The 26,017-nt window shown below is 44.6% G+C and overlaps 1 protein-coding gene across 1 annotated transcript; it reads left to right on the top strand.

Moving 5' to 3' along the window:
• The first annotated feature begins 271 nt into the window (after window positions 1–271).
• On the top strand, window positions 272–15,568 carry LOC138528447 (thread biopolymer filament subunit alpha-like). Its single transcript, XM_069640080.1, has 10 exons — window positions 272–900; window positions 2,876–3,087; window positions 4,873–4,933; window positions 6,860–6,955; window positions 7,771–7,950; window positions 8,412–8,537; window positions 8,751–8,864; window positions 10,004–10,110; window positions 13,156–13,475; window positions 14,914–15,568. The coding sequence occupies exons 1-10, from the start codon at window positions 340–342 to the stop codon at window positions 14,925–14,927; spliced, it is 1,791 nt and encodes a 596-aa protein (XP_069496181.1). The 5' UTR covers window positions 272–339; the 3' UTR covers window positions 14,928–15,568.
• Window positions 15,569–26,017: the final 10,449 nt, after the last annotated feature.

Genomic DNA, 26,017 nt, shown 5'->3' with positions numbered 1-26,017 from the left:
GGCTGCATTTTTCCTGTCAGGTGCAGCCTCGTGTGATGGCTCCCAGGCACGGACTGAACGAGTGAAGGGATACAGTGCGCGGCCTGCAAGTATCAACAGCTGCCGCCCGGACCCTCCTCCCAGGGACGCGCTGCCTGTGCCGCCCGCGGCTGCACGCTGTCAAGTGGCGCCGCGGGGCCTGTCAGCCCGGGCCCCTGCGCGCAGACCAATGGCAGCAGAGGCCGCGGCGTCGCCCGGGCCGGGCGCAAGATATAAGAGGGCCACGCCGGCAGCAGGAGACTTGCTTTTGGCTGACTCCTCTTCTCCTCCCCGGTACCTGAGCAAGCACTGAGCGAAGCCATGGAAGTCAAGCAGCACCGAGTCCGCGGCAGCGCCGTCCGTCAGGGGGTGGTCTATGGGGGCAACGCGCTCTTCAAGGGCAGCGGCCGCTCCCTCGGCGGTGGTTTGGGAGGTGGATTCGGGGGCGGCTTCGGGGGAGGCTTCGGAGGGGCAGCCAGGGGGATGCGAATGTCTGCGGGTGGTGGCGGGGCTTTTGGGGCTTTTGGAGGCAGGGCGAGCGGGGGCTTTGGCTTCGGGGGCTCCAGCATTGGGATGGTATTGGGTGGCGGCGGAGGTGGAGGCGCTGGGGCAGCAGCCCGGGCCGCAGCGGCCAACCTGGCACTGCTCCGGGGCCGCACAGGCGGACGAGTCGTCAAAGTCGGCGCCTATGGCCCCAGCCTGAGCTTCATGTCACTGCTGAAGGCAGGAGGTCCTGGGGGCGCAGGGGGGCCCTCGGCGCCTTTCAGCATGCCCTCCATTGACCCATCCCTGCCTTCCATGGACACAGTGCAGGTGACCCGGCAGAGGGAGAAGGAGGAGCTGCAGGCGCTCAACAACAAATTTGCATCCTTCATTGACAAGGTAAGGGGCCCTGGGGCAGGGCGGAGAGTCACTTCTGGCAAGCGTGAATGTCACTGTAGCAGTACAAGCAGTGGTCCAGGGCGGACCCCTAGCTTTGTCCTGGTCACACCAGCGGCGCATAAGTAGAATTGTCTGCACTGCAGCTGTGCTCGTTGCCAGGTCCTAGAGGTTGCCTCAGTACTGCATTGGGCAGGCAGTGCCCATTACTAGATGTCATCCATCCTGTGCCAGTGAGCATGGCGGGTGCCTCTCCAACTGTGCCTGGCAGCAGAACACACAGTTAAATCCAACTGGGTTAAGAGGTGAAGACATGGGGCCTGATTCATGGAAGTGGTTTATAATGGCACAATCCCATATGAAAACGTTCCATGAATCAGGCCCTTGATGTCAAACTAGACGTGCATGACTGCAGGCGCTCAGCGTGTACATGGGGCAATCCATGGATGTCACTGACATGTTGAGATGTGGCCGGCGCTGTGTGTCACTCTCGTCTCCTCGGAGGCTGGGAATCCAGCATCAATCCAGCTGAGCTTGCTTGCAGGCCCTCTGGGTAACTCATGCTCTGTGTGTGGAATGCACTTGCAATTCCCCTTGGAATGTTGTTTTCTAGCTGTATAATTGGGCTGTTTGTGGGGGTGGCAGACCCCCAGCATATCTTTTTGAGACTGGTCTCCTAACAAGCAAATCAGCCACCTGTGCTTTTTGAGGTTGGCACCTTCTTTTCGTCAGCAGAATTTGGATGTGTTTGTTTTAGGTAAATAGTGTGTGTTGGACCTTGTCCAAATGGAAATACCCACAAATGACGCAAAGATAACGAAATACACATCTCTCACCTTTACCTCCACAATTCCAGCTTAGTTGTCGACGTTCGGGACTCCTTGTAAGACTAAAAGGGTTGTCCCTTTTGCTATATTCCAATTGACTCGACCACCCCTCACAGTCAGTTCACAGTACTTGATTCCCGGTCCTCACCCCAGATGCCAGAAATCCAGCCTGACCTCACAAACTGAGGCAAAACAGCCAGCAGTTCTGCCTTGTGAAGAAAAGCAACCATACCCTTAGCCTCCCCTCACCATGAAGTGTCCTTACTCTGTGGCAAGGCTTTTAGGTGCGCTGTCCACGATCACAAGTGCCAGAGTGATTCCATTGCTGACAAGAGAGTGCTCTTCATCTTCACTCTGCACTTGATGGGTGCGTGCTAGGCTACCAGGGGCCTACGCGCGGATCCCATGAAGGTTCCTCCTGCCGTCACTACTACAGATATCTCCGTTGTTATGTTGATGTCCTCAGCCTCCCACTCACGCACAGGCAAGAAGAGATCTTTGAACCATGACATTGAAATAAGCTGTGTTTTTGAGATTCAGTTCCATTAAAGCAGCGGCCTGCCAACTTAGGCTCTCCAGATATTTTGAACTACAGCTCCCATCAGTTTTATCCAGCAGAGTCAATGGTGAGGGATCAGGGAGGTCATGGTGCAAAACACCTCGAGAGCCAATGGTTGCAGACCCCTGCTTTAAAGGAAGCTATCTGCCTATTCTGCGAACTTGGTGACTCGTGTTGCGAAACCTGCCCCTGAGTGTTTTTAAATGCAGGAATGTGGATGTACCATTGTCTCGTTTGGAACCAAGCGTGCTCTTGTTTGAAGTGTAAGGAGGCAGAGGAAGCTGCATGGCTATTGACCACCTCCCACATCTTAATGCCTCTCATTAATTCCCTTTATTTTGAAAAGGCATCTCACCAGCTCGGCCCACTTGGTGCATCAGCTATTGGAAAACCAAAAACAAAATATTTTCATTTTAGTCGGTTTCATCAATCGCACTGGTTATGACAAGACACTTGAATCAGGTCATTTCCAGAAACAGTGGAAATCTGGTGTATCCGAGTGAACATGTCTGTGCTGTTCTTTGGCTGACTTGCACTTTGTTTTTTTGCTGCATTCCGTAACTTGCATTCCCACTTGGTCGTTTCTTTGCAGGTCCGCAGCCTGGAACAGCAGAATGCCATCATCAGAGCTCAGATCTCCGTCTACACCACCACAGACCAGTCCGGCCCAGCCAACCCAGCTGTGGTGGCCACCACGGCCACAGCCGGCTACAAGGCACAGATCGACACCCTGACCCAGTCCAAGGCAGCCATGCTTGCAGAAATTGATCACTACAGCAAACTTATTGAGGAAATCCAAGCCAAGTAAGCTACATTTGGGAAGCAAATGCAGAGAACAGCTAATATATAGTATTTCTGCCCTTGATGCATCATTGGACGGCGATGCCAGCATTGTGTCCCTCCTTTGCAACGCACATACCAAGACCCACCATGAGCGTCGTTGCTATAATGTTAGATCATATGTTTGTATTGCACTTCATACAGTATTCCCCTTGCTTCTTAGCACTTTTGGAAAACGATCTGGCAGCTTGATCTATTTTTGAGGAGATCAATTAATGAGCTAGCATCCTGGCTCATAGAGGGACAAAGTGCAGCAATGTAACTGCCCAAGCTTTATGGAGCACGGTTGTAATCCTATGGCGTCCCTTCCCTGCTGTCAGTCCGTGTACAGACCTCTGCAGTCAACAGAAAACAGAAGATGCATTGAAAATAGAAACACTTTTAGTGATTTCTTAAAGATGAATTATGTTTTGTTTAACAGAGACAACATGGACACGTTCTGGGGTGGGGTGTAATACAGAGTAAAGGGTGTGTACCACTTACAGGGAGTAGCATAGTGACGGACCTTCATAGCCAAATCTGAAATTTCAACAAGGATGAACATGAAGGCCAGGTTGATTTCATCCAAGCCCCCATGAGAAACAAATCAACTCCGTTCTGTCAAACTGCAATTCGGTTTTCAGGCATTCTCCCCCCCCCCAGACCCCCCCTTCCGTTTGCGCTCTTTTTCAGCATCACATTTCAAAATAAATGACCGCCATGTGGTTTTCAATTTTGAATTTGAATTGTAATGTTTCACTCTATACGGGTAATGTCAAAAGCACGCACTTTGGTGCCTCTGTTCTTGGCCATTTGCCACTACCAATGTCTGCACCCCCTGACCCCCCTCTGACATGGCAGGCAGTGATGCTTTCTCCGACCCGACCCCCCCCCCATGGCCCGGCAGTACATGCCTGTTTGTGCATGCCGGCCCTACATATCACAATGAAAGTATGATTGAAGCCTGATACACTATCAAACAGGATTACAGGACATGCGTCAAAACCTTTGTTGCCATTCATTCTCAATCTTGGGTTCATTCATTCGTTCTTGGCAGCCTTCAGCGTCACCACAGCTTGCGCCTCGCGCCACTGCTCGACATGACGCACTAGTACTCTCTGAAGCAGAACAGCTGAGCATAGCCAGAGATCTGAGTACACAGGTGACGGTTTGACGGCCCATAATTGCATTTGTATCAGGTACATGCAAAGTCACAGACTCTGCGATTCAGGAGCCAGCAGAATTGGGCTCAGTTCTTAGGGCGTTCACTCATCTCATTTGCCTTAGCAGACACTATTAATTAAAGACTAGAAACGTTGCACAGTGAAGGTTCATTCTCTGGGTCTCGCCACACTAAGAATGCATAATTATTTTTGTGGAAGCAAGTAAGGCAGGAGCTTTTGGGAGCAGGTTTAGGGGGTGGATGAATTATTTAATTATCATGATGATGTTGTACGTGTACTGCACAAGTCAGTTCCCGATGCAGATTAACCTGTTGCCACACGAACCACTGGAACCAACAGAAACCATCTGTCAATGACCACCTGGATGACAATCAGAGAAATAGGCTTCATCTGTTTTACCATTTAGTGTGTTAACCCCGAACTAATGAATCCTCATCCGGCATCGCCACCCACCAGAGATGCTACTTTCTTTCCATGGTTGCATATTTCAATTTAGAAAGCTGCCTTCTCGAAGTAGTGATTACATTGTTATCATGTATGATGCGTTAATTCCTTATGCAATGTGTTCCTTTTCCATTTCTCACAGGTACGAGCAAGACACGGCTGTGACTAAGACGCTGGAGGGAGAATGGACAACTCTGAAAGAGGTTGGTAGCGGGGATGGTAATCTGCGCCAAGCTAGCATTGAGGGGTGACCAGTGCGTGCTCTGGGTGCTGCACGTGGATCTCGGCAATGCCGCTGTGCAAGTCGTTCATGCACGTGCCTTGCCAAGCACCCTCTTTCATACATAGCCTCCACCAGGGGAGTTGCTAGGTCTGGAAAAGACCCGGGGCTAAGCTGATGTCGGAACTGTTGGGACTGGGGGCTAGCTAGTCTTTTGGCTGTAGCTCCTGAGATTCTATCCGGGGCTACAACCAAAAGATCAGGGGGTACAGCCCCCTTAGCCCTCCTCTAGCAACGCCCCTGGCCTCCACCCCATCACTCCTCCAAGTGTTTAGACACCAGAAGCCATACGCCCACAAATCATATTTTAATTCACATTCAGCAAATTTGAACACCTTGTTCCATCAAATGCAGAAATTATATTTGAAATATGCCCTCACTATATGGATTGACTTATTCATGCTATCACCATCAGTCGTGGCAGATATAGAAACGTGTTCAAAGTGGCCCTGGAGCATCAATCCATTGGCACCCCTTTCTCCTTATGTTGACTCCCCCACCTGCCCTTCAAGTTCTAACTCCACTTGGAAAAACAATTGAATAGGAGGTTAATACGAAGAATAGTTCGCATGACTTCAGTCAGAAATGTACGGTGTTGCAAAAACAGCACCGAAAGGAAAGGTAATTAACACAAAAGTGTATCTTTAATTCCACTGAGCACATTTAAACAGCTTTTGCCTGGTTAAGAGATCATGCACTTTAATTAAAATAACTATATACCATATAGTCCAGCAGAATTGCCCTCTTAAAGTCCATGGTGATCACTTGCTCGTGATAGTGAGTTCTTGTAAGTTCTTGCAAGTGTACACTCGTAGCATGGTACATCTGAGAGTGGCTCTGATGCGATCACATTAAAACATCTGCATACACATAGACCTATCCACTTTGAAGCAAATTATCCATAACAGCATAGCTTCAATGAGAGAGCGATTGGTCAATAACAAACAGGCTGGTAAGTGTCAAGGTAACCCTTCCCCTGCCCTTTTCGCGTCTTGAAACACTTGTGTATAGGCGTGTTATGAATGCCATACCATATCATACCATATCTGGACAGCACAGCCTTAAGGGTGTCCCCAGGATGTTCAAATAGGCCTTATCACCTCTGTATGGTGGAAACAACTACACAGTAACACGGGTGACGTTGAGATAACAAGCTGCATGCTTTCTAATTGAGGGGGGAGCAATTTCCCAGCTGTTCCCCACAGATTAGAGTGTTTACAACTTTTCTCAGATAGCATAGTTTTACCTATAGTAAGCATCATTCCTGCTCTTTTGGGATGTGGTCCTTAAATGAAAGAGCATGCCCTTCCTCTCGCTATTTCACATGAAGCAGCACATTCATTCTGTGCCAGCACATCTTGGAAGACTGTTTATCAACAATCTGCAAGAGGCACGCGAAGCAACTATGCGCTATATCCTTTAGTCCAACTTAGTCAAAGCATCAGAAGTGTATTCTCTGCATACAGATTTTAAGGATGGGCCATGAGTATGCAGGATTCAGATGAGGCAAGGATCGTTGGTTTGCTATTGCTTTCGACTCTTGTTTCATGCTTGCAATCAAAGGTCTGTTCTTTACATGTTCCTCCATTTCATGATATGTAGTCTGTGGTGGTCATGTGCTCACGCGAGCTGAACACAATTCAAGAGTCTGATGGCAAATTTTCTTTTTAGGCAGTGGATAGGAAAAGAGAATAAGTAACTCTTTTCATAAGAGTGGTCTTGGTTTCTGGTTCAGGTCCTGTGGGTGTATGCACAGATTGAATACACACCCAAATGGGCCGTGTGGCATTTGGCAGATTTGTTAAGCGTTTTGTTTATGGATTTCTTGACCTATCTATTGTTTTTGCAGGATGTGGATCATTTGTACCTGACCATCTTTGACCTACAAACTAAACTGGGCGGTGTTGAAGATCAAATCACGCTCTCCAAACAGATGTATGAAGCTGTAAGTGTACAACGCTTGTGCTGAACCTGTAGCAACCATTCCTCATTTTAGACAATAAGGCAAATGCAGCACAACGAGACTGATATTTTCCAAGGACCATCTATCATAGGAATTAACACACATCTTATCAAAATGCCATTTCCCAAAAGAGACACTGCGTGCCTTTTGCCTGCTTCTTGAATGTAACATTTGAATAACATGTTTGTTCACAAATGTACAATTATGTATGTATTTCTGTGTGGGGTCTTCTATAAGGTGAACCTAGCTGGGGACCAACAGAGCCTTGTACATTAAAAGGTGGGCAGTAGGCAAAGGGATAAGAGAGGGCTTAGGGGAGATCTATCAGAGCCAGGTGGAAACGCGGGCAATGCTGCAGGTTGTATATATGTCCATGCAAAATTAAAGGTGAGTGCAGTTTTCTTGTGTTGTTATTTGTCGTTCGGCAGTAACACCAAATTTGGGGAAGCCCACCGACTCAACTGTGCGCACATTTTACTAATGAGGATAAAAATGTTTGGTAGGTACGCAAACAAACTGCCGGTGATTAAATCTCACTCAGTGCAGGTGCATAGTTAGTTTCTAGCTATATTGCTATTGCATCCAATCAGCATGCAGACCATTTTTATAACATATTATTGAGGGATGATATGTCCTGTCATCAAATTGGGGGATTCCTAAAAAGAGCAGTTCACCTCTAGAACTTTTAATAATTTGGAAAGGCTCTCAGTGCAAAGTTTACTATTTCACAATATGAATGATTCCTATTAGTTAAACTTGCCCGTTGTTGATGTATTGTTTTCTAATCCTACATTTAGAAAGTGAGGGAGGTGCAGTCCATCATTTCCGGCAGCGGCACCAGAGCGGCAATCTCCATTTCCGTTGACAACTACGACCAGGCTGCAGATCTTACAACAGCCATCTCCGACATGAAGCAGCAATATGAGGTTTTGGTGGAGCAGACAAAGCGCGAAGCATTTGAAGCAGTGCAGGCCAAGGTAGGACCTCCCGTCCCGAGATGATTTGCTCTTTCGCGTGCACGTATTCTACCCATGCTTCTACTCATTGCAACAAAAGTATTGTGCACGTTTGTGTACTTTACCGCAGTTGTCATCAAAGAACCCCAGAGTTAAGACCTCAAAAACATGGATAAGCTCTACAAAAAGAAAAAAAAAGTTTGGGTAACCAAACCAAAAGCGTTAACTTTGGCTTTGGTCAGAACAGCCTTTTTGGACCCTGATTCACCCTTGTAGGAAGCACCCTAGAAACTGTGGGGCAGAATTAAAAAAAAACATATTAGCACAGATAAGAACGTTTCCCTTATTCTGTATAACTGCTGGTGCCTCATATAACAAAACAGTACATTCTAGTTAACGTTCTTAAAAGCAGACCTTGTAGTTGTTGGACAATATTAATTTTCCTGTCTCTCTAAAGTATTTATTTTTCATTTTTTCCCAAGATCTCTGCAGTTGTTGGCCATACCAGACCTGTACAACAGACTTTGCAAACAAGTAAAGAAGAAATGAGGGCATTGAAATTGCAGATCGACTCCATCCAGCGAGAAATCGAGCGTGTTAAAACTTTGGTACTTAAGAGTTATTTTTATTTTGTTCCAAGTGTGTCTAGGATAGAAACCTGGAGTCTGGGAGTTAGTTCAATTAAACATTACAAACCCATCTTTGGTGCCTATGTAGGCTAAATATAATACTCCTCGGAGTGCAAGCCCAGACATTTTACACTGTCCTTGCAAACTCATCAGAAAAAATAAATAACACAACACACGTTTGTTGTTTTAAAGAACCTTCAGTTGGAGACCCAACTTGCTGAGGCCGAATCTGGAAGCTGCAGTGAAACTGACCAATACCAGGAACAGATTGTAGCCCTGAAATCACAGTTAGATGACATCAGAAAGGTAAAGTTGCTTTAATTTCTTATGGTTGTCTGTCTCTTCATTAATTCCTTTGTCTCAAATGCAAATACTGAAAACAAGAGAATGTTTTGTGGGAAATGCATGCCTCCCACTGGGTTTGCTTTACAGTAAACAGGTATAGTGTGCTTATCGAAGGGATATTCATATACATCAATGTTGCGTTGTTGTATAATTTGATTTTGGACAATGACATTGCAATGCAGGCTAAATCCTGTATGATTAAACAATGCCATCTGTTTATCTTTTCTTTGGCATTTAATCTCATTTTGGACCAACCTGTCACAAATTAATCGGTCACTCGGTCTACTTTGTTGCCCACATAGAAAGTGCTGCTTAAGTGCCCAGTCCTTCAATAGCTTTCTCTTCTCCCAACCTCTCAAACCATCATGCCAATTATTAATGGAGTGATGTCTGGCCAGATTAATGGAGACATTGAAAGAAGGGAGAACCCTTCTATGCCCACTGTAAACAATAAATACCCAGTTTTTCACATCCAATCTCTTCCAAGTCTGCTCGTTAGGCAATCTCTCTAGCAGAGCAATGCCCCTCTGGAAGACGATGTGCGTCTCTCCTCTCATTGCCTAGGTCCACAGAACATATGTATTTGTATTTATTGCATTGGGTGTTTATAAAGCGCCTATACAGCAAATGGTGTTTTACTAATGAAATATAACTTCTACGAGGGATGCTGTTCAGTTACTTTCCCCCTCTCTAAACAAAGACAATCTACAACTGACCACAATTAAACCCCTTGTTGGCTGTGTCAGTCACAGTTATAAAGAATAAGCCGTTGTTAGGCATTCCCCTTGTGAGCAGACAGTGTGCTGAGCTACTACCGACAGAAGGCACACAAACTACTTGCAATACAGTTTTATAGAAGATTTGACAGCTTTAACATTGTATCACACTATGCCTTACAAAGGTAAGCAAAGCAGCTCATGTTAAAACATATTCCAGTGAAGTGTCCAATAAGACACGCCCTGCGGATGGTATGTTACGGAGTTTGTAGATACTGACTCATTTGTTTATGTGATATCATTAGACTTACATTAAAGTCTTTTAGTTTAGGAAGGAGTTTGTTCATATTTAATTAATGGTTACTTTATGTATCCACAATCTAGCAAATCGCTCATTATGGACAAGAGTACCAAGAACTTTTGGCAGCCAAGATGGGCTTGGATGTTGAAATCACAGCCTACAGGAAGCTTATGGACAGTGAAGAGATCAGGTAAGCTTGTTCTTTTTAAGGAAGCATATTAGTATTCTGAAGTTGTGATACTTAAAGGGTACATGGAACATGAACTCACTCAATCATTGTAAGAGAGTGTTCATTGTAGCTGCCGGATATTACAATCATAGGATGCATTATCTTCAATATAAAAGTTATATGTTCAGCCCCGGGGAATGTTGCCACATTCATTGTTCAGTTAATTCTAAGGTCTGTTTTGCTCGAGTGTTTTTTGAACGAACTTTACCAAAGAAATACACATCCTTTAATCATGCGTCCCTTAAGGCTATGGGCCAGTGTTGCAGTGCCCATTCTTCAACACCTATATGTCAGCTGAAATGCTTCAACATATACTGAATTCAGATCACAAACAAGAGGCCAGGTTTCTTTGTCAGATCTTGAACACGAAAACGAGCTGTGCAGAGTGAGTTTGAACATACGCTCAGCATCCTTCTTGATGGATTCAGAAGAGGTGTGCAAGTTCTTGTGAAAGTTAGTGAAATCTTCTGACAACGATTTGTTTGTCCAATGAAAACGAGCCCTTTAAAAGCTAAATCCGTATGAGGACTGCTACTATTGCCGGCCAGTATGGATATTACAAACCCAGCAAATCAAGGCTGAGCCATCAGTTCTGGTGAAATAAAATAGGAGTGTTTTAAACTTAGAGTGGTCATGCTTCTTTGGATAAAGATATCAAATACTTCTTTCGGCTGAACTCAGTCAAATCAATAGTGTCTGCATGCGTTAGCCGGACCTCAGAAACATGATCAGCATCTCAATTACACTGTTCTTTATACAAGAACAATCAAATTCCATCCTCTCTTCACTCTACGGGCCACTGAACATCTTAGCTTTACAGTTATTTTAGTGACTCACAGAAGATGCATAGCAGCTTTCTCACACTAAAGACATCCCTAAAGGTACTTTGATGTTCGGTCACAGGATATCATGCATGTTCCCAAAATCAATTCTGGCACTTGATCAAGCACAGTGTGCATGTGTAACGAGAGTTCCAAAATAATGGGAGTCTCACAATATGTGGACCAAATGTATTGGCATATAATCTGTTATTGAGCCTAAACCTGCTTTGGAAAAAGAGGTAACAGGCATAATTAAGATGAGGAGGGAAGCAGCTTGAGAAAATGACAAAGTTGAAGAGATCGTCCGATGACATATGACACCAGATGGATCGCCAGCTGCCACCTCGAAAATCAGAAACAACTTTGGATCAAATTAAAATGCATTTCACATCATATTTCACGAAAGTTTTGCAGCACATAATGTTGCCTTTGTGAAAACATACAGTGACAAACAATTTATGGTGCATCCCCTTGAAGCAGGCCTTATGTTCACTGTCAAATATTGACATTAAATCTGCTTTGCTTCCTGCTGTTAATTATCAAGTTGTTCTGAGAAGCGAAGGCACAACTGCAAATCAAAATGGAACAACAGCACTTTAAAGCAGAGAGACTGTGAATATAATTTATTGTGGATTTTATAGTGCAGACGTAAGGTTTTAGCCCCTCGCTGTTTATACAATGGGTTCTGTTTGCAAAGATGTATGCATGGTTCAAGCCTTGAACGCGCGCGAGGCAGAGCGACGCAGGCATTGTGACAGCTGCAGAGTATTGCTGGTGAGGGAGGGAGGACTGCAGAGCAGTAAACAGTACCCCCACAAAGGCACTCATGAGCTCCACCAGATTGCACACAGGGCTCCACTGATGCTACCAGTTGGTGCAAAACAGGCATCCGACATTTAACCACTGAGCTTTCTCAACCACTGTCGATACTACCAGGCTTCCTTGGCAGGCCCCAATGCTAACTCAAGTGTTGGCCCAGGGCAAGCAGACTCAAGTCATTGTAAGAGCGAGAACAGGGTGGCAGTGCCAGTGGGCCACCAATTTGGGCAGCAAGAGAAAAGCAATTTCACCAAACTCTTGAAGCTCTTTGCCATACTACCAAATAACATATCATCCCATAGATGATGTCACATTTGATGTTGGGACTTCACCTCTGGAGGTTCCAGACACATTCAGTTGTCAGGGGGGAATGATAGTGAGCCCCGGGGAAACATTAATTTCATGAGGCAGCACCAATGAGGGCAGGTCATGGTATACCAGTACTGTTGCTCCTCATAGCACCACACACCGTGGGTAATAATAAGCAGCGCTCAGACACCTGAGGGTTCGTAGCGCTATATAAATGCCAAATTATTATTATTATTATTATTATTATTATTATTATTATTATTATTATTATAGCGACGAGCCTTTTGTTGAGGTTGCTAACCTTTAAAATACATACATATACAATTTCCAGGAGATTTTTGTTAAGTTTTGAATTCGATGTTATTTAAAATATTGTATACAATACCAAGTATGCTTCATTTGGAACAAATGCGTAACTGCATACTCTGCAGCATACTTTCTCTATAAACCTAGAATTTCCTCAAAATGCATTTTTGCCATGTGCACACAACTATCCCCAAATTGCCTTTTATTGGAATTCTCAGGTCATAGTGAGGGGGTTCCAGACCCATGAAAGTTGCAAGGGACCTCACCATCACTCTGCCATGACTTGTTGTACATAAGCAAGGCTCCTTAATAAGTTGTCATGAAAGGCCCATTCCATTATAGCTAGGTGAAGCCCACCATGTGTACCCCATTGCAGAAGAGGCAGACGTAAAGAGGGTAAAGGACGTATTTTCTTGCACTCTGCTCACCTCATCTTTAAGAACAACCATTGTACTTCAAAAAGCTTTTATTGTCCAATTGACAAGTTTGAACTTAGAGCAAAAAAACATTCTTGTGCATTAGTATTTTACAATAGGGAGCAATTGAGAAGCCGTTGGCCAACTCTAAAAACCTGCTATAAATGAGTGGTTAGCTGTGCAGAAATCCATGAATTTACACTTCAATATGTAGCACCATTATACATATGTTGTATGTACTCACTTGACAGCAATGTCTGCCTTCATTATGCTTACTGTGGTAAGACAAGTTGTAATATTACATTTGAAACTATTGTTTTACTCCACTCTTACAGATTACTCTCAGGAGGCAGTGTCACAGTTCACAAATCTAGCACAAGTATATCAGGTGGCGGTGGAGCTGGTGGTAGCTTTGGAGGCGGCTCTGGAGGCGGTCTTGGAGGCGGATTTGGAGGCGGTTTTGGAGGTGGTCTTGGAGGTGGTCTTGGAGGTGGTCTTGGAGGAGGACTCGGAGGCGGCCTCGGAGGTGGCCTTGGAGGTGGCCTTGGAGGTGGCCTTAGTGTTGGTGGTGGCGGCAGTCTTGGAGGTGGCAGCGGCAGCTTTGGATTTAGCCATGGAGGACTCAGTTCTGGAGGCAGTCTTCATACAAGCTACAGTAAGGATAATTATTGAAATTACTCAAAATATCCATGTAAATTAATCGCCCAAGAAAACGAATTGCACAAACATATGTAGGCAAATATTCTCTCATAACCATAATATCCGTGGTTAGGGACAGCTATGTTATCCATTGGCCATCAGAGTTCTTCTTGCATAAAATATTCCTATGATCACATACATATTTATAAATGGTCTGGGAATTGTCTCTGAAACCCAAGGATCATTGTCATGCCAGGTCTTTAGTTTTGCAATAAGGAAAGAGTAATGCCCAGCCATTCGGCCAGGGATTGCTGTGGTAGCAGAGAATTATAAAGGAAAACCCATCTGCCATTCCCTGCCCTACGGGCATCTGAGTAGCCTGCACACTGTTTTTTTTTCTAACCTCATCGGTATTACCTGGTCAGACATACTGCATACCCTTTCTGGAAGACCAAAAAGGAGGCTATGGCCATGTGCGGTGCTTAATTGTGGGGGGGTTTGCCAGGGCAAACTTATTCCTGAGCCTCGGCACTTGTGTAATATGGTGTTTTGGCAACATTATTATTTTGACTTTCAGTCACATAAGAAGCACCTATAAAATCAGAGCAAGATTTTAACAATGATTGTGTTTAAAGACACACACATTTGTCTCACATCAAGAAACAACAAGAACATGATTTTACTTTATGTTGATTAGAATTTGCAAATCACACATCTGCCATTGTTGGTACATCCATCCACCCCAACGAGCCAGTGAGCGTTGCAGCTTCAACCCCATACATATTGACACTGAAGGGAGTAACCGTGAATGGTGGCAACAGGGAGTGGGAAGCCACCCGTCCCGATGGGTCATGGGTGTGCGTGAAAATATTTTAGACCTGGCTCTTATTTTTTCACACATTAAGCACTGGCCATGTTGTGATGTTCTGATGAGCGAGCAGGGACGCCTGAGTGAGCCTTGTCACCGGTATGACATTTAGCTCGATATACAACGTGAATCACTGTCTCATTAAATACTTTCCAAAAACATAATGAACTCACTAGGATATAACTCAAATTGCAAACATGCCGGTTGCGTTTTAGTGACGTATTTATCGTGTATATATCGAACGGCCAATTATACATATAAAACAAAAGGCATCATGGCAGATAGTCAGTTCCTGAATGCATTATGGGTGTTTTTGTTTACCATGAAGCTGATCTCGCTTTTCAGGTCAGAATCAGATTCACTGGTTGCCTCGAAAGAAATTGAAGTGTTTCACTTGGTTTTAGAAATGTTATCAGGCATCGTGCGGCGGGTGCACCTGTGAGCATAGCCTGAATAACATGGACAGCGCGCGCGTGGCAGCACGTCAATCAGTCACACTATGCACACATAGACAGAGGCAGGCAGCGGTAGCATTGTGTGTTCTTGTTTCGTGTGCATGTGTATTGAATGTATTCATATTTTGCAGGTTCGATATACTGAAACGCAGCCTGAGGACTACCCCTTGGCTTTGCATGCGTTCGCAGCACACTGTGGCCTGCCCAGCTGCAGTGATGATCATCAGTATTCGGGCACCAATCATCATTTCATAAAGGGATATCCCTGGACTAACTCAGCATCCTCGTCTGTACATTCTTTGCTTACTATTTTTGACTGGAAAAGCGTCCATTTTTATGGAATGTGGGCCCCCCGTCTAATTACGCTTGTGGTTAAAAAGAACGCCATTTTTTTGTATTATCTGACTTTTTACATTCCTACACTGACCACTGGGTATTTCGATCACATAAAAGTGCAATCTTTGTATAGGATCCCAAGCCTACCTCCAAAATCCTTTACTCAACCGTGGGATGTTCGCGTATGGAGACATAATCGAAGAGGGCATTATCTCAAGTTGCTTCGCGCATGCAGTGCAATACGTGCCTAACACGTCAGGATACAAACAACCAATGCAGTATGTGAAGTGCACCACGTGCCAGCGATGTCACAGAAGCCAGTTCTACAACGCTGTTCACATGTTGTTATTGAACATGGTTTGAATGCACCGTATTTTTTATGTTTACACTGGGCGGCATTTCAAAACTGTTATCTATGTCGTGTTTGAAAATAAAAAGGCAGTTTCTTTATCCTGTTTCTCTGCCATTTGATTATTGAAGGCATTTGAAAGCATGCACTGTCTACCGTGGCACCAGTGTGCATGTGCGGCTCATTGTCATTCACAAGCACGCGCCAAACTGCCAGCATATAATCATAGCAAGTATTGTATGCACGCAGAAACAGTATCGTGACACTTCCTGCATACTTGGATAAGTCTGGGTGTGAAATCATGGACAGAAGAAGCACATGGGCCACACCCTCCCAGTGGCCCACTCCTATCACCAATGACCTACACACCTGTCTCCAAGATTCCAGCAATGAGCACCATACACACATTATTCCTTGCCCTTCCTCATGGTACAAGTGTTGCCTTGAGCCCGGGTCATACAACTCACCCACTTGCCTCCACATTCCCCAAAGTACACTCCATACATTAACGTCCTCACAATCTGACCTGAATACCAGAACCCGAGACCAGAACTGTCACATTTCCCAAAACACTCACCCCTGCTGACCACTCATTCAGCACTAACCTCTCATCTCGAAATGCCCAGTCTCACCAGTGCAACCAAAACTACTGTATTCTTAATTGCAACACTCCCTTCTCCATTTGGTCCCAGCATCTAAACCCTGGCCCCGAATTCTTCCAGATTATCTAACTCTGAACCAACAATCCCACCATTGACCCGCTTGACTCCCAAATCCCACCATTAACACCCTGAATATGTGTGATACCCAGAAATGGCATGACCCAGACTCATAATGCGATAGACAAGTGTTTCTGGTCACAGCCTTCACCTTTGTATCGCCACCTATGCCAACCCTGACACCATCTTCTCAATGCAACACAGACCTAGACATGACCCAAGATCATTGCACTGCCTTGCCGTCTCAAGAACATATTTTCTTCCCCTCCAAACACAGCAACTCTCAGTCCCCTGATCCCAAGAAATGTTCTTCCCATCCATTCAAGAGAGCACACACCCGCCTGCCTCTTAATCTCCAAAACACACATCCCCTGCCTTGCAGCCTAACCTCTTTCCCATTCACATCCCCAAGACTGCCACAGTTTATGCTAAACCTAGTACTGAACCCGCTTAGACTCCTCTTACCCATCGCTCCCATCCTCAGGACTCTCCCTGACCTGTCCACCTAATACCAATGACTGTCACTCATTCCCTGCTGGGCCCGCCTAGCACTCATACACCTGACCCTATTATCACCAAGATTCTTAGTCACTCCTTTCCCTATCCCAATCCAAGTATTACGGTTCCATGTAATAATGTCGCCACAAAAATCTCGCCATGCAAAAATATCACCGAAAAATGGCCGTTTTTTGTGGCAACATTATTGCATGGAACATGCGGGGGACACCCCCGCAACCCCCAAACTTTTTATTTATTTATTTATGTATTGCCCTGTCCCCATATATATGGTCACCCATATAATATCGCCGTGACCTTTTCCCGGCGATATTATTTACGGCGACCATATATATGGGGATAATATTACCTGATACCAGTATTACCTCACCTGACCAGTGCCCAGGACTCAAGAATGATCATCTTTCCAAGTTTAACCGTCTTCTCCAAATTCCTGTGTCACCCGCCCACAGACCCCGAGTGTCGCCAGTGACCCTTTGCCATCTAGATCTTAGCCTTCATCACAGCCACTCATGTGCTCCTCCAGAGTGTTTCCTAGTCTGCTGCAGCATGTGGCATGTCCACTCTCCAATCTCTGTTGTCCAGTGCATAGGGCAGGGCCTCACCCCAACCTATTCGGCAGTGAATGTTTGCATATCCCCACTATTGGTGGCAGTTAGGGCAGTGGGTGATTCTGGCTACAGGTGTCTGGGTTTGTGTGTGTAAGAGGATTCAATTCAACACAACAGCTAAGTCAACGCCTAGTCTATAATACTGAATGAAAACCCTTATTGATATATCTTTAGGTCCAGTTCATGCGTTCTGGATGACTACCCTTATATAACACCCCTCTCTTGGAATCCCCCTGACCCCACTGAGCCAAGAAGTAGTTCTGTTTTGCAAGTTTAAAAGGTTTATTTGATAATTTAAACAATAGATATATATATGACACTTTATAATAAATTAATAATTGAATATCACCCTTAATCTGATATGATAAAGATTAACAATGGAGAATCTGGCACTAGCACACTTCTTTATAATCACTAATGAGTTGACATGAAATGGATAAGATAGCACACTGGTAAATAGGAACAAAAGTATAATGTGGTAGAGGATGCTTTATGTAAGCTCAGGTGGATGCAATATTCAATGAATGCAGTACAGAAAATACTCAATATGATTTCAACCAAACAATGTAATCACTTTTCTCTGGCTATTCACTCCCCCCCTCTTTATGCAATGCAAGGAAATGGGAGGAAAGCACACAGTTCTCAGAAATGCAATCAATGTAATCAGTTCAATCCAGCAAGCTTAGACAACAGAAAACAGATAGGAGTTTTGAGAACACAAGCCCAAATTGCTTTGATATGTGCTGGCAATGAATTAAAAAAATATGCTAAACGCTTTTAATTCCCTTACAGAGGTTCAGGGTGAGTGGTATCTAGTTAATATTAGTCCAGGCTCACACTAGCAATGATGCAGGGATAGTTAGCAGGTTAAACGAATTTCTGGCAAATGGAAAGCAAGCAGCAGCAGTTTTTACATGTGAAGAAATTGCAAATCGCGGTAAAATTCGCGGATGCGTGTTCCGCGATTGCGGTAAAACTATAAGGGGTAGGAATGCGGTTCTAGGTGCGATTCAAAGCTAAGATTCTAAGCTTTCAAATAAAAGTTATTGCAAGTCTCTAGCCCAAACGGTTGCAGAGATATGAGCAATTTAGTAAAGGTCGTTTTTGGTTTTGTAAATTTTAAACGCACACTTTTCAAAATGACAAATTTTACTAGAAATGACAGGTGACAGCTAGGAGGCAGTTCTACTTAGGTTAAATAGATTGAATTAGATGAATTTAAACTAAGAGATGTGTTCTGAGTTTTGCTAAGTACTCACAAGAGATTTTGAACGGGAAAGCGGCTTTGTCACGATCTGGTCAACAGTCTGGTCAGGTCTTTCCGGGTTCTGCTCACAGCGCCTGGTCTGGTCTCTGCTAAGCACAGCACTGCTTTCTCTCTGGTCTGGTCTCTGCTAGGCACAGCACTGCTTTCTCTCTGGTCTGGTCTCTGCTAGGCACAGCACTGCTTTCTCTCTGGTCTGGTCTCTGCTCTGGATAGATTGAAGTCTCTAGTTTGGCTTTCTGGAGTTTGATGGAGGTAAGTATGGATTTTTCCGGCAGGGCTTCCAGCGGCAGATGAAATTGAATCTCCCTATGTGTCCTGACTCTCTGCTTTTATCTATTTCTTGAGAGTGGGTGTGTGTGTGCAGCATCACTAGCCTTGCCCCTCTCACTCGTCATTGGTCAAATTTTCATTCCTTACTTGATTGGGGGAATGAAATGAAGTGTCATCATGATGAGGTCTGTTTATGATACAGAGAACCCACCCCTGTCAACTTTATACACAATCTATATCTGACCTAAAAACATATTTGCACAGGTACACATTTGTTTAAAATTACATATACATGGTGTAGCTGAATTTAGCCATGTCTCTGTACAAATCTGCTTTTCCTAGGAGCTTGCATTCAAAAATGGCCACTTCTAGCACTTTTTCATGTGCTGCACAACATTGGATCTTCATTAAATTTTATACAACTGTTCCTCACATATCTACCCATATACCAATGCATTTTCGTTTGTCTAGCTGAAACAGGGAGTCTGTAATATTAATAAACAATGGGGTTTTGCCCCAGAACATCACACAAATTCGAATTTGGCCTTGAATTAAAGGTACATTTTTTAAATTAAAGCTCTCAAAGTTATACATTTCTGTCATTTGATTACAAAGAGTTATCAGTGTTTTTGTAAAATATATATTTTCCTTTCAATTCAATCCTCAGAGTGTTGAGGTCCGCCTCCAAGACTTGGGTGGGTCAGTCCTCTGATCTCTGCTGGCTTGCAGATCTTTGTTGACAGCAAACATTTCAGAATTAACATATTCCTTTCAGAGGAAAGGGTCCTTTGTGTGGTCTCTGGGAAGCTCCCAGCCAGTCTGCCTTCTATCAATCAAGAGGTCATGTGAGATTCTAACTCCTGGTGTGAAGCTCTTGAGGTGATAGGGTTTCCCAGGCTTCAGGCCTCTGGGAACAGCATGTGGCTAATTTTTAATTAAAATGCAGCCTTTGAAGTCAGCTGAGTCAAATCCCTTTGTCAGCAAACTGCACTCAGTTCTCCAGTCAGAGTTTAGACCGCTAGTGCCGCCTAGAGGATTTTGTTGGCACTGCATGCAACTTTGGGATTTTCTTGGATTAATGCATTCTAAACAGGAATGGTTCTTACATGGTAGTAAATCCTTGCTTAACATTGTTTTGATGGGGCTCCTTACAGTAAGATGGTTATGTGGAACCCCACAAAAAGGGTTGAATCTTTAAAGTGGTCCAATGAGTCACGATTTCAGCAACTTTTTGACATCAGTAAAAGTGGATTTTGTTAACAAAGACCTTTCTTTACACTGGTGGGTGGCAAGTTAAGTAACCATTTTGGTGTGCGCACAACTGCGCAGCTCTCCTGGATTCTGGGATGAAATGATGGGCGGCGACAGCGCATCCCCATCTTTACCCACTCCAATTATTTATTTTTGTTCTGGGGCAAAATGATGGGCAGCGACAGCTTAATCCCCATATTTACCCCGTCTAATGATTCCACATGGGTCAAAACCCTCCACATGTGTCTAGGTATGTGTGTACACATGTGTCCGGGTGTACGTGCATATTTGAAAAGGCATAGCCATCATGGCAAGCTCAAACGAAGATCTAGAGGGTTTCCCAGGGCTTTGCCAGTGGTTTGTGAATTATGCATTACCTTCCAGACATCACTCTCCAGTGTTGCTTTTGTCACCTCAAGTGGGAATTGTATGCACAGCTGTCAGCTCAAGCCTGCCGTGCCTAGAGAGGCAATCTTCACTTCTCTGATGAGGCCCAGCGAGGTTGAAAAGGGTCTGGGTTAAATTTGGTCCCATAACGTCAATATGACCTAAGTATAGATTGGTGTGCTCCTTTTTGTGGTGGGTAATGGCATACCAACTGGAAAAGAATAGCCTGCAGGATTGCCCAGCGTTTTCCCATGTGATTTCTATTCATTCAAAACCTTCCATCTGCCACTGCATTAGTCATCCTTAATAAAACTGCTATGTCCATATGTGGGTCGCAAGCCTATCGTGCCTGAAGACCCAAGCTATACCTCACTGATGTGCTTGTCTTCCCTTTTGTGGTGGGGCCAATGCCTGATTTGCATATTGTCTTTCATCTTTTTGTAAAAGCATGGCTTTCTGAAAATATTTTCTGGAGGACTAACCAGAATTCTGCAAGTGGTTTTTATTAATTCAAGATTCTTCTAGCCATCACTCTACAGTGTTAGGTTGATGCGCGCACCTCAGAAATACTACAAATATGTGTGCTAGTGGTATTTTAGGTGAATTGTGTTAGGGCACATAGGTCTGTGCCCACCAAGTGGAGCTCAAGAGGCAAATGTGTTTTGATGATCTGTGTTCTAATGAGTTTGGCCCTGTGAGCATGTATGGGTTTGGGGGTTTTGCAGTGGAGGGACAGGTGGTAAATTGAAGAGTAGTGAGTTCATGATAGGGCACTGTTCCAGCAGCCAGACTGCTGCTGCTGGTATGTTAAAGTTTGCTGGTTGGTGTTTGCAGTGTAGCATGTAAAGAGGGAGAGTGTTGAGTTGGTTAGGGGTTGGGAAGTGTGGTTATTTGAGGCTAAGTTCTTGGAAGCTTGTTTGCTTGCATCCCTATTGAGATAAGCAGACCCAAGGCATTCCTCCGCTTCTTTATGGTATGACGCAGTCCCCTACTTGACTATGGTGATATCTAGGTAGGTGACCAAGGAGGTTGGGTATGTCCCCAACCTATCGGAAACTGAATTGATAGTCTCAGTGTCCCTGATGTAATCACGGTAAGAGGAATGAGACACTGAATATCACCACCATAATTGGTATAAATTACACCCATGGCGACCAGCAGATCAGACAAAGGCTTGGTAAAAATGTTATACAATGTGGGGGACCAGCAGGAGCCCTGAGGGACTCTGCAAGGCACCCCACCTCATTCGCCTTGACGTCATCATGGAAAACTCTAGCTACCTGTTCTGTCAAGAATTATCTAACCCATCCGGCTGCTGCTTGCGAAAAGGAGGCAGGGTGTCCAAGCCTAGAGATCAATGTACCATGATTGACCAGACTGAAAGCAGCAGACATACTTTAAAGCATCAGGAGAGCTGCCTCACCCTTCTGCACAACTTCCATCATATTAACCACAAGGTCCAGTAAGGCAGATTCAGTGCTATGCGCCGTACGAAAACCGGACTGCCTCTGTCTTAGGATGATAGTGTTAGCCAGGAAATCCTGTATTTGCATACAGACTGCCCGATCCAAGTTTTTAAGTAGAAACAGGATTTTGGTAGTGTGCCTATAGTTTGAAGGGACACTAGCGTCAAGGGATGATTTCTTTAATAGTGGAGAGATTCAGGCCGCCTTGATACATGGTGGCACAGAGCATTCACCAAGGGAAATATTCACAAATGTAGTGATCATGGGAACCAACCGGCACAGGCCTTGACATCTACAACAGGGCAAACATCCCCCATGCAGTAGGTGGGTTTAAGATTGGGTAGTAAGTAAGACATCTCCGATTCTGTGACAAAGCTAAACTCAAATAAAGGAATATCATTCAGGATCCTCAAAATTACCACAAAATTAAAGTCATCCAGAAAAACAACCGTTGACCGTGGCTTTAATAGAGGTGTTAGCGTGTCACAAAATTGGAGGGGAAGTCTGACATAGCTGTTGGTGTTCGATATATATAAAACTGAAGTCAATGGTGATGTTAGGATTGACTAATACCTTGGCATACAAGATTTCACAGCCAGTTGGCCCTTCGGCAACTACTTAGGGAATCTGTAGGAAATTTAAATGAATTAGTGCTACACCTACACTTCGGGCAGAGTTGTGGTCAGCTCTGAGAATTGCATAGCCTGATGGTACAGCAAGAGTAAGAGCTGGCCCAGCAGAGGCATGACGCCAGGTCTCAGATACAGCACAGATTTCAATATTTTTAGCCAACTCGTAGTCAGTGATCTCTGTGGCATGCTTGTTCAAGGAGCGATTATTAATCAGCAGGAAATTAAAAGGTATAAGGGAGTCCACAACATTCAGACAAGCATCCTCTGCATTATCTGGTATACACAGGTTGGTATTGAGAGTGTGCATATTTTTAAGACTATTATCCTAGAGGTCCCTGGTAATCATAGCCTTAATTAAGCCAGTATAAGCATTGTTAGGACCCACTGGATCAGAAATGGCAGCAGCAATGTTCAGTTCCTGGGGCTGATACTGAAAAGATACAACAGTCTAATGTCGGCCCCTCTGCCCATCTTTTAGAACAGGAGGTACACCATCAGACTGTAGAATCGTGCCAGAGAAAGCAGAGGAAGAATGAGCATTGCTTGTCTTATCGGAGATATCAGGACATGAAGCGCAACCCAATGTGCCATTAGTCTTGCCGGGTGCTATGGTATCAAGAGATTAGTGGTTATGTTACAGCTATGTGGCAAGGAGGCACCAATATCAGCCAAGAGGGAGGTCTGCACTTTTGAAGGAGACAGAGAGAACAGAGCATCAGATAGGTCCGCTATGATACCCTTTAAAAATGGCTGAGCCATAAACACCATAGTGGTGACCATAATATCTGATTCAGTTACTGCAGGCCTCACTGAACCAGGAATCACTCAGACATAAGGGCCTCTTCAGGAATTGCTGTGTAATGTCACTAGCAGGCTGTGTGTGTCTCAGGAGTGCTCAGGTGTATTCTGTATATCTTTTGGAGCAAGTTTGCATAAGACCATGGACTGCTTCAACATTGCCAGCAGGACTAATTTCACGAGCAGAATGAGCACAAGTGTAGCAGAAGTTGTTTATTTATTTATTTTATGTTTATAGCACAGCACCAAACCCTCAGGTATCAGGGCGCTAGTTACAAGTGCAGAAGACATTCTTAAAATGCAAGACCATGCAAATGTGTTACAACATGCAGTGGTTCATCACAAGCATAGTCTGGCAAAGCCTGGTTAAACCTGGACCACTTGCCCAGTGGTGAGAACCATTTTTGAATAGCAGCTTCAGGAATCAGTAAACCACAGGACCCATGGCTCCTTGCAGACAACAGCAAAGACATATAGGAAATTCACAATGGTGGATCAGACTTTTTAAGACTCGATCCTACCTCCAATTCCATTAGTTTTGGAATTATGTTTTTTATTATGGATGGTTATTTTGTTGATGTGAGAAGTTACTGTGTAGTTTATATGGAAGGGATATCCCCTCCACTGTGGGGGAAGTGAGTGCTCTGTAAATTGGAGGATATTCCTCCATCCCATAGTGGGGGCAGCATGAAAATGGGGTAGTTGTTACCACACATTGAAAGAAGAGGAGGAAGGACATACCTAATTGCTGTAAATAAATGTGCTGTTGATTTTTGGTGTGTAGTTTAGAATGAAAGGATATCCCCTCCACTGTGGGGGATTAGAATATATCCCTCAGTCTCGCAGAGGGGGACATGAGGGTGGAGTAGTTTATTGTTGTAAGGAAGTATTGGTTTTGATTTTGGTTAAAAGGGTGGTTAGTTGTGGAGGGCCCATTGTATGTGTTTAGAGTGGTGGGGTGACGAGAGCATGTTGAGTGATTGTGTTAGTGTGTGGAAGAGGTGTGGGTGAAAGCGATTTGGGGGGGGAAATGTTAGCATTGTAGTGGGAGGATTAGAGAAAACATCACTTAAAGGTAGGGCAAAGAACGAGGGACACCATCGAAACACCAATGGAGTACATGTGTAGGGTGCTCCCACAGCATACAGATAAAATAATGAAATATCACATAGACTCGGTAGGAGGGACAGTAGGGAAGATGGTTACACCATGGGCTAGGGAATGAACCCACAAGAAATCGATCCTCGGACACATGTACACACATTTACTATCGACACATTAAAGAAAATCATTGAGAAATGGAGAGCGCATATTAGAGCTCTGGAAAAAATACAAAGAGGAGGAAGCACCTCCTGTCACTGCAGAGAGAATGAATCAAGCAGTGCCGGTGACTCTGGCCCCGCCCCACACGCAGGCCGTAGCTTTACCCTCAGGGCTACCTCCTTATGGGTCCTTTCCTCTCCATGCTGCAGCAGGCTGTACAAACCCTCATTAATTGCCTGCAGAGAAGGATAAAAAGGAGTCATGCAGAAACCAGTAATAGCACAGCGCACATAGCGAAAGAGAGGGGGAACGAAGAAACACAGCAATTGAAGAAATAAAGAAACTGGAACAGAGACAATTAGAGGACATGTTACAGGAAGCAGAGGAGTAGCTGGTGAAACTGATGTCAGAAAGAGAGGAGGAGCTAAAGTGGAGGGTGCAAGAAAAGGAGGTGGGTTGGTGTGACACAATAGCAACAGATGAATGGAGATCAGGGGAAATATTGTTTAGAATTGACAGCAAAAAGGTAAAGGTTAACAACCTCCATATGATAAAGGAAAGGGAAAGTGATCAAATGGACAGCAACAGACAAGAAGGATATGAGGAGGGTAAATGGAAGACGGGTGAGAGAGATGACATACCGATAAACAGATAAGACATGATCCCAGGAGAAGACAGGGAAAGGTTTCAGCGTCTTAGAGACAGGAATGTCATGATAGCATTAGTAAATGTAGACAAGAAAGGGCGGGCACCACTGCCCCACAAGATGGGGACGCAGTCCCCGTGTTACAGAAGGGACAAGTAAGATCCGATTACGTCCCTTGAACCAGCATGGATAAAGTGAACTTGATGACAGCTTTCCATCCCTTGCAGCAGGAGCAGGCAAGTGGATTTATGCTCTCGAGAAACAGACAGCAGGAACAGCAATAGCAATATGACACACTCAAAGTGCATTTGCTTCCCTATTGGAAGACTAAGCAGACAAACTCTGGAAGGTAGTAGGCTATGATGGGGTGACATTGAGAAGTAATGCCCATGACCGTGCACCATTCAATAACTGTTGAACAGACATCTGGAAAGCATTGAGGGACAAGAACCCAGACACTCCTGACATGTAGGCTATCTTAGCACGCGCGATGGAACAGTGCGAGGACCCAGCACAAAATATACACACAATACAAGAAATGGGGAGGACAGAAACAGGGCAGGATGGGATCTTAACATCCCAATATTTTATCACATCTTGGTTAGAGGCCTCCCATCATAAGTACAGGCAGAACTGAAAAAGGTTGTAGGGATCAAAGTGAAAGGGTGTTCCACCATACATGCGCCCATAGTGCATTTCTTCAGACTAAGGCAGGACAAAGATA

Source organism: Ambystoma mexicanum, chromosome 7q (genome assembly GCF_040938575.1).
Source record: "Ambystoma mexicanum isolate Mex_15411 chromosome 7q, UKY_AmexF1_1, whole genome shotgun sequence".
Taxonomy (NCBI): Eukaryota; Metazoa; Chordata; class Amphibia; order Caudata; family Ambystomatidae; genus Ambystoma; species Ambystoma mexicanum.
Note: the sequence above shows the minus strand (reverse complement) of the source record. Positions and strands in the feature narration are given on the sequence as shown.

Coding starts and splice junctions, on each gene's coding strand:
- LOC138528447 (XM_069640080.1), top strand. CDS start 340: ATGGAAGTCAAGCAGCACCGAGTCCGCGGCAGCGCCGTCCGTCAGGGG. Junction 901..2,875: donor TTGCATCCTTCATTGACAAG/GTAAGGGGCCCT, acceptor GTTTCTTTGCAG/GTCCGCAGCCTGGAACAGCA. Junction 8,538..8,750: donor TCGAGCGTGTTAAAACTTTG/GTACTTAAGAGT, acceptor GTTGTTTTAAAG/AACCTTCAGTTGGAGACCCA.